At 39.2% G+C, this 15415-nt stretch overlaps 1 protein-coding gene across 1 annotated transcript in view; it reads right to left on the bottom strand.

Annotated features, from left to right (window-relative positions):
* UTP20 (UTP20 small subunit processome component) overlaps positions 1 to 15415 on the bottom strand; it is an 89863-nt gene that overhangs the window by 18161 nt on the left and 56287 nt on the right. The window contains exons 30-43 of the mRNA XM_081085099.1: positions 14132 to 14349; positions 13513 to 13657; positions 10399 to 10486; positions 9422 to 9565; positions 9254 to 9304; positions 8991 to 9143; positions 8516 to 8671; positions 8065 to 8205; positions 7497 to 7634; positions 5865 to 6004; positions 5536 to 5618; positions 3204 to 3499; positions 2030 to 2169; positions 1629 to 1785 (exon numbers count right to left, since the gene is read on the bottom strand). Coding sequence (XP_080941225.1) covers positions 1629 to 1785; positions 2030 to 2169; positions 3204 to 3499; positions 5536 to 5618; positions 5865 to 6004; positions 7497 to 7634; positions 8065 to 8205; positions 8516 to 8671; positions 8991 to 9143; positions 9254 to 9304; positions 9422 to 9565; positions 10399 to 10486; positions 13513 to 13657; positions 14132 to 14349 — 2050 coding nt within the window. The remainder of the gene's footprint in view (positions 1 to 1628; positions 1786 to 2029; positions 2170 to 3203; positions 3500 to 5535; positions 5619 to 5864; positions 6005 to 7496; positions 7635 to 8064; positions 8206 to 8515; positions 8672 to 8990; positions 9144 to 9253; positions 9305 to 9421; positions 9566 to 10398; positions 10487 to 13512; positions 13658 to 14131; positions 14350 to 15415) is intronic.

Raw genomic sequence — 15415 nt, 5'->3', positions numbered from 1 at the left:
TCCCATGTAGGGAATCATTTAATCTGCACCCATTCTTTGAGGTAGGTGCGGTGTTATCGGCATTTTTTAAGAGAAAGCTGAGGCACAGACAAGTCAAGTAACTTGCTCAAGGTTACGTGTGTAGGAAGTGGTGGAGTCAGATTTGAAAGTAGACGGGCTGGCACCAGAGCCCGATCACTACGCTGCGCTGCTCTCAGGCTTTCTGATTCTTTATACTGCTTCCAAGGGAAACATCAGATAATGATCACAGGCCAAGGAAGCACACTGGGTTGTCCAGACACAGTCTGGATTTTAAAGGCATAGTTTCATATGTATCTACTTGTAATGTTTTAGTGCTTTTACATATTTGAATTGTTTCCTGAGGCTTTAAATAATTTTAAAAAATACTTTTGGGAGGATGAAGAATGACAGCCGAATAGTACAATTTTGGTAGTGTCTACATGACCAGATGTCCTCTATTTTAACTAAGTTTATTGGGGAGACATTGGTTAATAAGATCATATAGATTTCAGATATACAATTCTCTAAGTCATTTGTATATTTCATGTGTGATCACCACCCAAAATCAAATCTCCTTCCATCACCACATATTTGACCCCCTTTACCCTTTACTACCCCTCCCTATTTTAATTATTTTAATAAATAACTAGAGGCCAGGTGCATGAAAATTCATGCACTCGGGGGGAGGGGTCCCTCAGCCTGGCCTGTGCCTTCTCACAGTCCGGGACCCCTCGGGGGATGTCCACCTGCCAGCTTAGGCCCATTCTTGGGGGAATGGGGGGTTGAGCCTAAACTGGCGAGTCAGACATCCCTCTGGTAGTCCGGGAGTCCTCGGGGGATGTCCCATGGGGAGCGGGCCTAAGCCCCAGTCGGACTTCCTTAGCACTGCAGAGGAGGTGGGAGAAGCTCCTTAGTGTTGCCGAGGAGACAGAAGAGGTTCCCATCACTGCCGCTGCACTCGCAAGCAGCCCTCAGCCCAGCTTGTGCCTGAGTGGAGCTCCTCCTGTGGGAGCTCACTGACCACTAGGGGGCAGCTCCTGCATTGAGCATCTCCCCCCTGATGGTCAGTGCGCATCATATAGCGACTAGTCGTTCCCAGTCGTTTTGCTGTTAGGGTCAGTTTGCACATTACCCTTTTATTATATAGGATGGGATGGGCTTGAAAAACAGTTGGTTAAAGGGCTACCTATTTAGATACTGTAGATGCTCCCTTATTTTTTGACTAAATCCTCCAAGACAGTACTGTACTTGATTTATCTTTTGTATGCTCAGTGCCCAACATTGTTTCAACTCTTAAGTATGTTCTTTATTGCTCACATTTGTTGCAATACATTCAATATGCATTGAACAAGATTTTTTAAAGAACTCAGAGAATGCAGAAGTTGACATGAAGTGATTTAAGAGAAAAATGACAGGTTATATAAGCTTGACCTAGAAGGATTTTTTCAAAAATCAAATATTGGAGCTTTAAAAAATACTGACTAGAAACTTTTGACTATTCTTGACAGCCATCTAAGGGGATCAACTATACTGAAGATAGGCCCAAAGCAGCATGACTTAAGAGTGTTCAAACCGCAAATATAAAAACTCCAACCCAACTTAAAAATAAAGCACATAATGCAGTTTACCTGATAGCCACGGACAAGGGTAGTCTGTAATTCTTTTAAAATATATTGCAGGTAGTGCACACCCAGATCTTCTATTATTTTTGCAAGAGTGCTGCGTGCAATGTCTCTGATTTCTTGTGCTCTATTCTTGAGGAGGGCACACACTTTTAGCAAAATACTAGAAAATGAGAAATTGAAAAATGACTAATTAAAAAAACAGAACAAAAAACCCCAGAAGCAAATAAAAATATAAACATCCTTTTCTTTCTTCGTTGCCCATAACCCAGATTTCCCACTTAGGATTGTCAAGCACAGCAAATTGTGACAGTACTTCTCTTCTTCCTAATAAAAAACTTTCAAATTAGGAAGAAAGAGGCAATCTGTGATTTTCACGGAACTATTGCAATTGTCACACAACATACCTTGGGAGGTTAGTTTCCATAACTTCTGGTGGAAGGGACTGCATTAGTTTAACCATGGCAAAAGCTAAAGGAACGCGAACCACTTCTTCATCATTCACAACCTTGGACTTTATGAGCTTGTGTTCTTCTTCCCGTTTAGTCTGTAAGAAAAATTTAGGTTAAACTAAAATGAAGATAAATAGACCAGGGACCCACTAACACTACAATCTTTCATTTGAAAGAGAAGCTTTTTTGATATAACTGATGTCCATTTCTAAGTGTAATGCTTTAGAAAACAAACTAAATTATGCACTTTGAGAATAAACCTTTAGAAATTGTAAAAACAATAGCAATGCAATGTTTTTCAAAGGAGCAACCAGAAAAAAATAAAGCCAAGTTTACACTACAGTAGGTTAAGGCTGCTATGAAATATACAAAAATCCTATAAAATATGTATCAGTTGGGACTTTCAAGTGTTTGAGTGACATTGTTGGTTCATAAGAAATATAGTGTCTCAAATAAAGCTATTTACTAAGATATAAAATGACCAAGTTAATATTCTACACCAGAGGTTGGCAAAAGTTTTTCTTTAGGGGGCTAGAGAATAAGTATTTTTGGTTTGATCTCTGTGGAAACCACTCAACTCATCTGTGATAATGCAAAAGCAGAATCAGACCATATGTAAATCAACAAGTTTAACTGTGTTCCAACAAAACTTTAGCTACAAAAATAGGCCACTAGATTCAGCCTATGGCCACAGTCTGCCAATCCATGTTTTATACTGAGTAGGAAGGGCTATGGCATCATGAGAATCCACTGCCAGAAGTTATCCCTGTTAACCATGGGGAAGATAATTTTGAACAACAGGTAAGTAGCCAAGAAAGAAAAAAAGGGAGACAGTAATTTTTAATAACCTGTTTTAGAAATGGGAGTCATCTTACTATCTACTTCAGAGATAGAAAAGCATATTATCTACCAGGTGAAATCATAATGCAGAAGGAACATTACTGCCTAGCTGCAGCAGGAGATGAACCCGAAGATGACTAGAGGAGAAAGAAAGTGAACTTTGAAATGTTGAGATAAAAGAAAATCCAAACGCTGACATCAATCAATAATAGTTAAGAGCCTCTCGCTGACAGGGCCCCACAAACACCCCGCTTCACACAGACCTGTGGGCCCCAAGCAGAGTAATTACCGTAGATGCCAGGCATTTATGGAGCCTGGGTAGGATATCCCCTGTAATGGCTCCTTGAATATTCTTAATTGTTCTCTCCAATTCTTCCTTATTCCGGGGAAGGGAAGAGAAGGACTTGGTGACACACTCGGTTCCCTTGGCTGGTGTTTCCTCACCATCAGCTGGGTCGGGGTTTCCCGCTTCTTCGTTGCCATCTGACAGGCCCTCACATCTCCTTTCCAAATCTTCTTCATCCATTGGCTCTAATTCCACGGCTTCAGGCTCTGGCAACTCAGTCGCTTCTGTTGTGTCCATATCTAGTAAACAGCAAAGGCATCTTAAATCAAATAAGGAAACAACACAGTTGTGTTAAAGTAGTCTTTTCCACCAACATCAATAAAAAACATCTAGTCACTAACTACGGGCAGGCAAGATAAGTGCTGAAGAAGTCACAGTAAATGAGAGGGTTTGGGGATTATGGTTTTGTTTTGCTTTTTTCTCACAGTTTAGAGTCTAATGAGGAATAGAGACAAGTATACTGACAATTAAGGTTCTGTTTATTAAAGAAAATCAGGCAGCACATCATTGTGGGCTGAGTCCAGCCTTGGCTCTGCTAACCAGCCATGTGACCACAGTCAGTTACCTTAAGCCTAGTGGGCTCTGGGTTCTTCACCAGTAAAATGCAGACAGCACCTTGCACGGCTATTGTGAGGATTAAATGAGATGAAGGCTATAATGCGCCTAAAATATATTTCTGATACTTCAGTGACTTTCAAAACATGTTAATTATTAGTCTTCATTTTGTTTACTGGTTGTATGGCTTTGGGAAAGTTACTTTACATTTTTTAATCTTAATTTTTCTTATAAAAAATATTGGGTAACTAATAATTACAGTGCCTGTAAGGTTCTTATGAGGACAAATGATATTAAGTCTATAAAATCCCAGTTCATAGTAGGTGCTCAAAAAATGCTTTAAACTTCAGACATATCTAAGAAGAGCTAGTTAAGCAAATTAAGTATTTAAAATTTCTAATGTTTCTACATATACAAAATGCAGATTCAGCTGGCTAAACATACTGTTAAAGGGCTTTAATACATTAATTGTTTAAAACACATATAGTTCCTACACATTCAAACCAGTCCTTTCTATTCATTAGTGTGGTTCTAGAATGACTTTACCGTGAATCAAAGAATTAGAAAATTTTGAGGAAGAATACAGAGGAATGCAAACTGAGGGCTAGAATAGTTCAACATCTTTAGCCAAAAACAATTCGGACAGATACCGTGGCCTACTTGAGTGTTCATTCTTTTCCTTTTTATTCTGTGCTGGCTAGAATCTAGACTGATATTCGACATGAGCAGTCGTAGTAGATACCCTTGCCTCATTCTAGTTTTAAAGCAAAGACTTTTAATCCGTTATTATTGACTATGATGTTGTATTAGTTTTTAAAAGACATCTTTTAATAGGCTAACTCAATTTCTATTTATTTCTTGCTTGATATTAGCTTTTATCATACATAGATATTGAATTTAATCAATATTTCCCTTGTGTATATTTAGATGATCAATATTTTTTGTATGCTAATATGTTAAATTCCATTAACCAGTTATAGCAATTTCATGACTTAGTGGGGGGGGTCCTCTTTTTCAATCACCTGAAACAGCTGGTGTTAAGGTTGAAATTATCCATTTCTTGAATGTTTGTAGATCTTGCCTATACAACAGTCTGAGGCTGGCATTTTCATCATGAGGTTTTTAACTACAGACTTAATGTCTTTAGTGGTTAGATTTTCTATTTCTACTAAAGTTAGTTTTTGTATTTTATTGTTTTTAGATTTTGTCCGTTTCAGCCAAGTATTCAAATTTATAAGTACCGAGATCATAATAATATTTTAGCTTTTCATTTCATTGAGACCTTTTAAAGTTCCCAATATTGTTAATTATGCCTTCTATTTCCACTGATCAACTTTGCCAGAGGCTTGTCCATTTATAATCTTGTCAAATATCTACTTTTAGTGTTCCTTACTGTATCTACTCAATATTTCATTAACTGTTGCTCTTTCCTTTGCATTCATTGCTTACTGCTCTTTCCAAATGTGATGGCAATAATACTGGATTTCCATGTCTACAGCTCGGATTTTTCACCTATATCACTTAGACTGGCCTTCCCTATTATTACATAAGTTTTTACAAGTATACTCAAAGTACTCATTTTAACTTCCGCCTGACACACTGCTACAAGAGTAAAAACAAGGAATAAGTTGAATTTCCTCTGGGTAAATCTTTAATTAATTATTATAAAGTATCCAAAAATGCAATGGCAATATAGTTTAAGAAAGTTTTAAAAACTTACTTTCTTCATTCTGAATTTTTCTCATTTGTTCTTCAAGAGTTTTGTGGTCAAAGTGAAATGCTTCTAATACTATTACTAGCAAGCTGTTAAAAAAAGGTAGACAGAAATATTTATTTGCTTAATAATATCATTTGATGATTAAAAGGAGAGGCAATTTAAACATATATAAACATTAGAATTACTTTTACTGGTTTTAGGTATTTTTGACTTTAACAAACATGAGCATAACCTCATTAATATAATGTAAAAGTAAAATTAGATGATAGAAAAATGATTTCAGTAAATAATCCAACATTTACATTTAACAAAAATAAGAAGTTTGACTGTACCTGACCCCCAATTTTTGATTGATCTGTCCTGTCTGTAAGACATGAATGAAATGTTTCAAGTAATATAAATATGCTGACCAAGACAGATGTCTGCAAATAGCTCCAATAATCTCTGTGGCAGCAATGGTTATATTTTCATGCTGTAAAACAAATTGAGAGCATCAACACAGAGCAAGCATTTGCAAATAAAATATAGAGCTAATGTGGTACATTAATAAGCTTAGACAATAGATGATTAACAGTTATAGAAAAGACAGAATACTCAAACTATACTCCATTCTCACCCCCTAAGAAAAGATGCTGTCAATTCATCTTCCTTTAATTGAAAAACATTAATACATTTTAGACTCTTTCCATTTAGACCTCCCTGATAGGTTCAACCCTACAGACTGTGAATATGTACAACTTGACAAATGTCAAAGTTAATTATATATTGCACTGCTCAACATTCAAAAGTACACTGGTCAGTGTTGCTCAGTGGTTGAGTGTCAATCTATGAACCACGGGGCCACGGTTTGATTCTGGGGGCACATGCCGTGGTTGTGGGCTCAATCCCCAGGAGGGGCCATGCAGGATGCAGCCAATCAATGATTCTCTCTCATCTTTGATGTTTCTATCTCTCTCTCCCTCTACCTTCCTCTCTGAAATCAATAAAATATTTTTAAAAAGTATACTCCCTTTAAGTGTAAAGTCACAGGTTAAAAATAAGACTATAAAAAGATATACCATGCTAACGCCAACTAAACCTAAATATAATTTATTTTTCCCATCTATATCTCTTTCTTATTTTATTGCCATCAAACTCCAAGTTAATTGTATTTACTGGCTCTTTAAACTGGAATTTAAAGGAGTGTTCTTTTATTTACTTAGGCAATTCTTTAAAAATTTTTTAATACCCTGAAACAACAGAGCAAATCTATCCTTTTATAAGACCATGTAATCAATCCAGTATAAATTCAAGTCACAAATCCTTATATTGCTGAAATTAGACTTGAATTTCTGGGTACTATCTTTCATTAATTTATTTAATCAGTAAATACTTATCAAGTCCTTACAACGTGCCAGGCACTGTTCCATGCACTATGAACATAATGGTGAAGACAGTCCTAAGTTCAAATACTAGTTCTGAAACTGTGTGTCACTGAGAAAGTTACCTAACCTCATTTATTCTCAGTTTACTGTTCTGTAAAATAGTGATAACAGTGTCTACCACACAGGTTTGAGTTGTGGTGAGGAAGAAGTAATATTATGTATTCGAGTACTTATAATAGTGCCTGTATCTGGTGTAGTGCTAAAGAAAAAGTAGCTATTATTTTATTTCGTCTCTTATGAGCCACTTGGGAAGACAACTACTCAGCTGATCTTAGTAATATGATCATTGCTAACAGGGGAAATATTCTGTGCTTGGCCTTTTGTGAACTAATAGCAGCAAAAATAAAACTATAGTCACAATTTACAGGGCATTTACTATGTGCCATACACAATTCTAAGGCTTTAAAACTCTTCTAACCTTCTAATTATGGTGACAACATCAATATGGATGCCACAAAATTTAGATGCCATTCCCCCCATCTACATTTTGGAAAGTGTGTCATGGTAGAGATTTACCAGCTTCTAGATTTAATGCCTTACCTTGAGCATTTTCTCATCAAAAATTGGACTCATGGCATAAGGCATGATGTAATTTTGAAGAGATTTAGAAGATAGCACAATCTTGCCTTCTGTTAGTTGTTTTGCCAGTTTCTTCAAGGCTCTTGCTCTCCTATGAATCTGAGTTAGATAAAATATGAATTAGTTACTGAATAATCTCACCTACAGCCAACTCCATTTCAGTATCATGTTCCTTTGCCATGGAAAGATTAAGGAGTACAATACAGTCCTTGTTACATGAGCAAACACCTGTGCCTTGACTTGCTTCCGGAGACATAATCCATAGCACTTGTTTAACAATGGATCCAAAGGCGAGTAAGCTTCTTTAAAAATGACAAAGGTTAACACTGTTAATGTAGTTTGTGATACCACCAAGGAAGTCAGACTCCAGAAAATGATCATCTCCTACACAAATTGGATTGATATCATGAAGACCAAGAATGAGACATTCACAACTTTTTGGAAAATTAACATGTATCTTTTAAAAAGAGACAGACCTGTGAACTGCTTATTTTATAAGCAGGGGAAAAAAAAAAGAAATGTTTTCTACCTGAATGTGCTTCATATTCTCAAAGAAGTCCATTTCCGGGTCATGGCAATCAGTAAGCTGTACCAAATCTTTAAATTCTGGTTGATGGGGAAAGGTTTGAATTAAACAGGAAAGCAGTGTGGTATAATCATGTTGAACACTCTGAAAATACCAAGTTGAGAAAAAATTTTTTATTAGAATTTGCTTCCTAGATAATACAACCCCCTCCCCCCCCACACACACACAAAAATCAATTTTTTTAAAAAAAGTAAAACATTCTCATTATAAAAACAAGCTACATCAAAAGGGATTGCTCTGTTCCATTCCCCCTCCTAAATGTTTGGTAAGTATTACATAATCAAGTATTTTAATTAAATGTACTAGGCCTGACTGCTTTTCTAAGTAGTTAAGTAGAGAAAAACAGAAACATAACAAACTTAAGAGAAAAAGTAACAACTACAAACCCCAATACCTCTGTCTGGCTCCTCAATCCTTTCCTCAGTTTCTCCAGGAGTGAACGATGAATGATTTCTCTATATTCCTTCTCCGTGGCGTTCAAGGCAGCTAGCTTTTTGATGATGCTCATCAAGCACATGCTGGCGTTATCACTTAAAGACATGTCTCCTAACTGGACACAGGAAAACACCCAAACAATTCTATGCACTAATATAATATGGAATGTAGCTCTCCGTAGCTTATAGATTGGTTGTGACATTACAGTGTCCCGGCTAATTTGCATATTCCTCTATTATTATATTAGATCTTAGTCTTTCAAATCATGAGAATAACAATATGGTCTTTGCCAAACAAAATATTCCACAACTTAAAGAAATTTTATAGTAAAAAACCCTTGTCCTCCTCAAAACACAAATTAAGAAATTAGGTCATGTAGTTGTATTATCAAAACAATAAAAAATAATTGGCAAAGTTTTGCTATAAAAACCTACCTCCAGATTATAGAAGCAATTATGCATAACTGGAATTAGGTAGTTAATGTCCACGGTTTGCATCTCTTTAATATGAGAGGTGATGGTCTGGAATGCTGAGAAGCGAGCATCAAAGTTGATATCATCAAGATGTCTTTGATCAAAGGCATTAAGCTGTGAGAAATGCCATTAGAACCATGTAAGTGAAGATATATAAAACTTAAGTAAACAAAAATGATATAACACTTTTGAAGCAAAAGAGAAATAAAGTTTTTCTTTCTTACCTTGACAACATCAGTAATATATTTTAACCTGCTCTCAAAATCAGAAAGAGTCTAAAAGGAATGAAAACAGTACATTAGTGAATAAAACTTTAACTTTTCTGCCCACTACCCCTCGGTTCCCTGCTCTCACTCACAAAGGTGATTCAGGTGGAAATGAGTATCACAGACCTGGAAAATTGTACAAAGCAGCTGTCTCGACTGCTTGTTCTTAATCACCGAGAAGAGTTTTGCGAGGGGCTTGAGGAAGTTTGTGGGCTCCAGACAGTGTTTTAACAGGTTCTGCACTGTCACTAGAATATCGATTTCCGTATCCTTAGGAAGAAATAGGAAGAGAAATTACATTTCAATAATTTATAAAACTGGTCAACTTGGCTTTAATACATTATAGCACACAAAATAAATAATTATGAATAAGAAGTAAAACTCGTCATTGGAAAAGCTGTTCCACAGTCTTTAAAAGTTCTTAGCATTTTAACATAAAACCCACAGTAATGTCCATTAACAGTTTCTTCCTTTAATTCTAATAGAACATATGCATGGTCTTCAAACAACTTTTCTCCTACTGGCAGGTCAAAAAGAGCCAAGAAACATGAGCTTGGTGAAGAATTTAAGCCTCTGGTTGTGCCCAGATCTGTGGTCTTTTAAACAGAATTACTATATAGTAGATGCCCAGTATAACTACTAAGGCCTGGCAAATGAGTTTGAGCCACAGGGAGGCTCTTTTAATCAGACTTAATTGGGGTCTGAAAATCATATGAGAAACTCTTAGCTATGTCTGAATATTAAAACAGTCTGACTTTTCGTTCAGTTTTGCCACTGTGATCCGTATTTGAGATTACACAATGCACTTCTTGAGTTCCAGATTTGTAATTGATCAAAGTCAGGAAAAACAAAATCCTGAAATGGATGAGAAGCTAAGCAAAGGAAAAATGGGGCTGACACTTATATTGTTACAGTAGATGATGTCTTCCCATTCCCAAAATTCTGTCCCAACTTTTCTATTTTCAAGTTTATAATTCTGTATAAATCTTTTCATAAATGCTTGAAGGCAAATACATCACAGACTCTAACCAATAAAATTACTGTTTGCAAATAACCCTAATCAAGCACCACTTCAAAGGCAAAGTCACATCCTGTGTATATACCTGAGGAATATTGCCACGGTGGAGGAAGGGAAGCAGTAGTGTAATGAGGAGAGAACTCTGTTCTTTGTCTTTCATAAACTTGCTGATCCTAGAGAAGGAAAATAACTCATAGGTAAGAAAAACAAACAAGTTAAGCGTATTTCTCTAAGAAGCTAAAACTTTTTGTAGAAAACATCAGTAACAAAAGTCACAGATGACTAAGTATGTGTGCCTGTATACAAAGTCTAACTCGGTTCTCAGCAGTGCCCACTCTTCTCTCCAGCTTCAGGCTCCCGGCTACTATTCTATTTCTTTTGTAATGTCTGCTTGTTTAGGTGGGTTAAAGTAAATTCCAATGCTACAATCTGGCCATTAGTAATTTCATATTTTACAAGGTAATAACATTTTTAAGTGCCAAGACTTGTTTAAGACTACAAAAAGTAGTTCAATTTAACTCCCACCATAGCTCTACAATGTGGGACTTATTACCTCCACTTTCTCCAGAGGACCAAGACTCAGAGAAGTTGATGTCATCCAGCTGGGAAGTGACAGAGCAGGTCCTCCAAACCCTGGTCTTTCTGGTGCCTGATCTATCATCTTCCTACTACCACAGAGCCTGTGCTAAAATTTAACCAGTGCATTCAGTGTGGTTTCCACTCTATATAATTTAGAAATACAATAGCATAAATGAAACATTTAGAAGAAGTTCCTGAAAGATTCTAACGTACAACTTTTTGATGTTGGTGAAAGTATCAAAGAATAAATAAAGTTTCAACAACTGAGTCCTAAAACAATTAAAACTTAAGATAGAATCATGTTTTGTACTCAGGTTTACCAACCTTGCTTTTTATATAAATCACTAGGGGCCCGGTGCACGAAATTCGTGCACTGGGTGTGTGTGTGTGTGGGGGGGGGGGGGGGGGGGGAGTGTCCCTCAGCCCAGCCTGCCCCCTCTCACATACTGGGAGCCCTCAGGCGTTGACCCCCATCACCCTCCAATCGCAGGATCGGCCCCTTGCCCAGGCCTGACGCCTCTGACAGAGGCGTCAGGCCTGGGCAGGGGACCCTCATTTCCCCCCATCACTGGTTCTGCCCCCAGCCCAGGCCTGATGCCTCTGGCCCAGACCCCTCCGACTGCTGGCTCTGCCCCTTGCCCAGGCCTGATGCCTCAGCCAGAGGCGTAGACCCTCATCACCCTCCGATCGCCTGATCGGCCCCTTGCCCAGGCCTGACGCCTCCACCAGAGGTGTCAGGCTTGGACAGGGGACCCCCATCTCCCCCCCATCACTGGCTCTGGCCCCCGCCCAGGCCTGAGGCCTCTGGCCCAGGAATCATGCCTGGGCAGGGGACCCCCATCTCCCTCTGATTGCTTGCTCCACCCCCCGCCCAAGCCTGACGCCTCTGACCCAGGCAGGCTTCAGGCCTGGGCAAGGGGACCATCATATCCCCCCAATCCCCGGCTCCGCCCCCCACCCAGGCCTGATGCCTCGGCCAGAGGAGTTGACCCTCATCACCCTCCGATCACCAATCACCGGATCGGCCCCTTGACCAGGCCTGAGGCCTCCGGCAGAGGTGTCAGGCCTGGGCAGGGGACCCCCAGCTCCCTGCGGTTGCAGGTTCCGCCCCTGCCCCTGCAGGACGCCTCTGGCCTAGGCGTCTGGCCCGGGCAGCGGGGACCTGCAGTGGCAGCGGGGGGCGCCGCGATCCCGCGGGCTCCACCCCTGCCCCTGCAGGACGCCTCTGGCCTGGGCGTCCGGCCCGGGCAGCGGGACCCGCAGCTGCAGCGGCCCCGCAATCGTGGGCTTCGCTTTAGGCCCAGGCAAGGGACCCCTAGCTCCTGGGACTGCCAGCTTCGACCGTGCCCAGCTCCCATCGCTGGCTCCACCCCTACTTCCTGCTATCACTGGCCAGGGTGGCAAAGGCGCCTGATTCTCCGATCATGGCTGGGGGGCAGGGCAAAGGCGGCCCCAGGCCTGCCCCCCAGCTCTTAGCTCCCCCCTGGGTTTCCGATCACTGTCAGTGGCAGGGGGCTTCTTCCTGCTTTCCCTTTCGCCTCTCTGCATTGTGCCTACATATGCAAATCAACCGCCATCTTGTTGGCAGTTAACTGCCAATCTTAGTTGGCAGTTAATTTGCATATAGCCCTGATTAGCCAATGAAAAGGGTAGCGTCATACGCCAATTACCATTTTTCTCTTTTATTAGTGTAGATAACTATATACTACTAGGTCTATTGCCAAAGAGAATCTTTAAAAACCCTTTCGAGAACTTAACTCTTAAAAAAACAAACCATTCTTTTAAATTAATTATTTTTACCAATCAAAGTAAAAACAAAATAAAAACTATATGATTATGCCCTGGCCCATGTGGCTCAGTTGGTTGGGCGTTGTCCCATGCACTAAGGTTGCCAATTTGATTCCCAGTCAAGGCACATGCCTGGGTTACTGCTCCATCCCAGGTAGGGGGCGTACAGGAGCAGCTGATTGATGTGTTGCTCTCACATGGATGTTTTTCTCTCCCTCCCCCTTCCTCGCTCTCTAAAAATCAGTAAAAATATTTTAAGAAACAAAAACACTGTATGATCTCATGTTACTAAAACTTTAACTGAACAAAACATGCAAAGGTGAAACAAGCAAATCTATTAGTCTACTTTAGAGTTTTGAAGTCTGTTCTCTTTTATGTTTAAATGAAGGCAGATGGCATAAAAGGTTTAAAATGAATACTCCAGCAGAGAAACAAAATTCTACACTAACTTAAAAATAAAGGGCCTTCAAAAATACTGAAAATCTTTTTAGCTTATCATCACATTTAAACAACTGAAAACTAGATATAATTTTAAAAAATTAAGACCATGGACGGTGAAGTGATCTTTTAAGAATATAGCCGAAACCGGTTTGGCTCAGTGGATAGAGCGTCGGCCTGCGGACTGAAAGGTCCCAGGTTCGATTCCGGTCAAGGGCATGTACCTGGGTTGCGGGCACATCCCCAGTGGGAGATGTGCAGGAGGCAGCTGATCGATGTTTCTCTCTCATTGATGTTTCTAACTTTCTATCTCTCTCCCTTCCTCTCTGTGAAAAATCAATAAAATATATTAAAAAAAAAAAAAAAGAAAAAAAAAAGAATATGTATCACTTACTTGGAAAGAATGCCCAGTTCCTTACTGACTTGCGCCCTGTTCTTTTTCTTTTTCACCTTTTCTGTACTTATTGTGGTTTTGCTGAGATACTGGAGAATTGCAGGTACATGAGGTAGAATTAATCGTCCTCCTATTGTGATAGACTCTGAAATAAATGGTGACAAATATTTTGATTTTAATTAACTACTCTCTTATAGGATAACTGTACAGTACCTTCATAATGACAGACAAGGGAACCACTCAATTACTATGCAAGTTTAATAAATTTCAACTCTAAAAATTAAATAACTTTCTTCTTAGACAAAATGGCTGAATGAAAAGTTGATACGAGAACCTTAAGCCATATTTGTTAGTGGTGAAAGAAGTGTTAGCACAATATGGTAGGAACAATTCAGAGACATGACAGTGAAAATCATTTGATCATTTTCCAGAAGATAGTTGTGCTTTCTGGAGCGTGAGTAACCTGAATTTCTACCACTGCAAAGAAAACTCGGTTTATGTAAATTGGTATCCATTTCTAAAGAAAAGAAAAGTCAAATTCTACTGACTTTTTCCTTTCTGAGGGAACAAACGCTACCTCAAAGGTCTAAGAATCATTTGCCTGGTGCAGCACACATACCGTCTGCACTTTCTGTGTACACGCATCCAGTCACGGGCAAGCTCGAGACTGTTTCTGTGGGCTCAAAATCAGGAAGGGTGAGAAGGTCGTCGACTATGTCCATCACAATACTGGCTGTGGCTTCAGAGAGATTCTTTGCTGAGAGAATCGCAAAAACATTGACCAGGATGTCACATTCTGGGTGCCCTGGTTTCTGTTTAGCCAGAAAAGGGAAGTATCTGCAGGAAAAAAAATACTGAAATAGTCATCTTATTTCTCAATGCTTATTTGTAAAAATATCTTCTACATGAATTTTTATAGTCAGTTTAACAAATATGTGTTACATGAATCTTAATAAGATACTCAAAAGGTAAATTACTTTAAGGTCTAAAATTCGATGAATAATAATGTTAGGCACTTCACCAACATCATTACATAGGCACTTTATGCACATTTCTCATCTAATTATCATAACATCTCTGTGAGGTAGTATCATTATCTCTATATTATAGATGAAGAAACAGACTTGTCCAAAGCCTTGGAGCTAATAAGTGGTAGAGCTGAGATTAGAACCATGAATCTCCAGAGTCTAAACAAATGTATTGTTGACTGGCTATTTTTCAATGATAAGCCTTGCTGTGTCAGGATATTCACTGTTCAGAGATTAGGGCCATCTGTCGGGGGAGGTGGATGAGTCCATCCCCAATACTGAAAGACTCTCAGATGATGAGAGCATCCTGGGCCATGAAACACACCATCTTGGGTGGAGGGCACAGAGGCATTCAGCCAAGGGCAAATCATTAGCTGTTCTACAGTCAGACACGCAATCCTTACTACTAGTAGGAAGGTCAATCATCACTGGGAAAAAGACCCCAGGCACTTTCATATACTTAGCACTGACACACTGATAGAAAAGTTCTAAAAGATTATATTCATACATCTTTGTCCAATAGATACTTGGCACAGTATAGACAGGCACCAAAAAGACGCTTTACATATTTTTAATGAGGTAGGTACTGTTATTATTTCCATTTTACTGGTGGCAAACTGAGGCTCAGGAAAGCCAGCTTTGCCAAAAAACATACAGTGGTGCTAGAACCTGATGCTGGATTTGTGTGGCTTCAGCGACGACTCTTACCACTATGTTGTAGGTTATCTTAAGATGTTTTTAAACAGAAAAGGTGAGAGAACTGCTTTCAATCGCAAGGTCCTAGCGAGAGCCCATCAGATCCGATGCCACTTCTAAGTGTGCCTCTTGAACAACAGAACTGAAGCCCACATGGGTATGCTCTATGCTTGAGTGTA

The sequence above is a fragment of the Myotis nattereri genome, assembly GCF_964212035.1.
Source record: "Myotis nattereri genome assembly, chromosome: 2".
Taxonomy (NCBI): domain Eukaryota; kingdom Metazoa; phylum Chordata; class Mammalia; order Chiroptera; family Vespertilionidae; genus Myotis; species Myotis nattereri.
The sequence above is the reverse complement of the archived record's forward strand: the minus strand, read 5'-3'. Positions and strand labels throughout refer to the sequence as shown.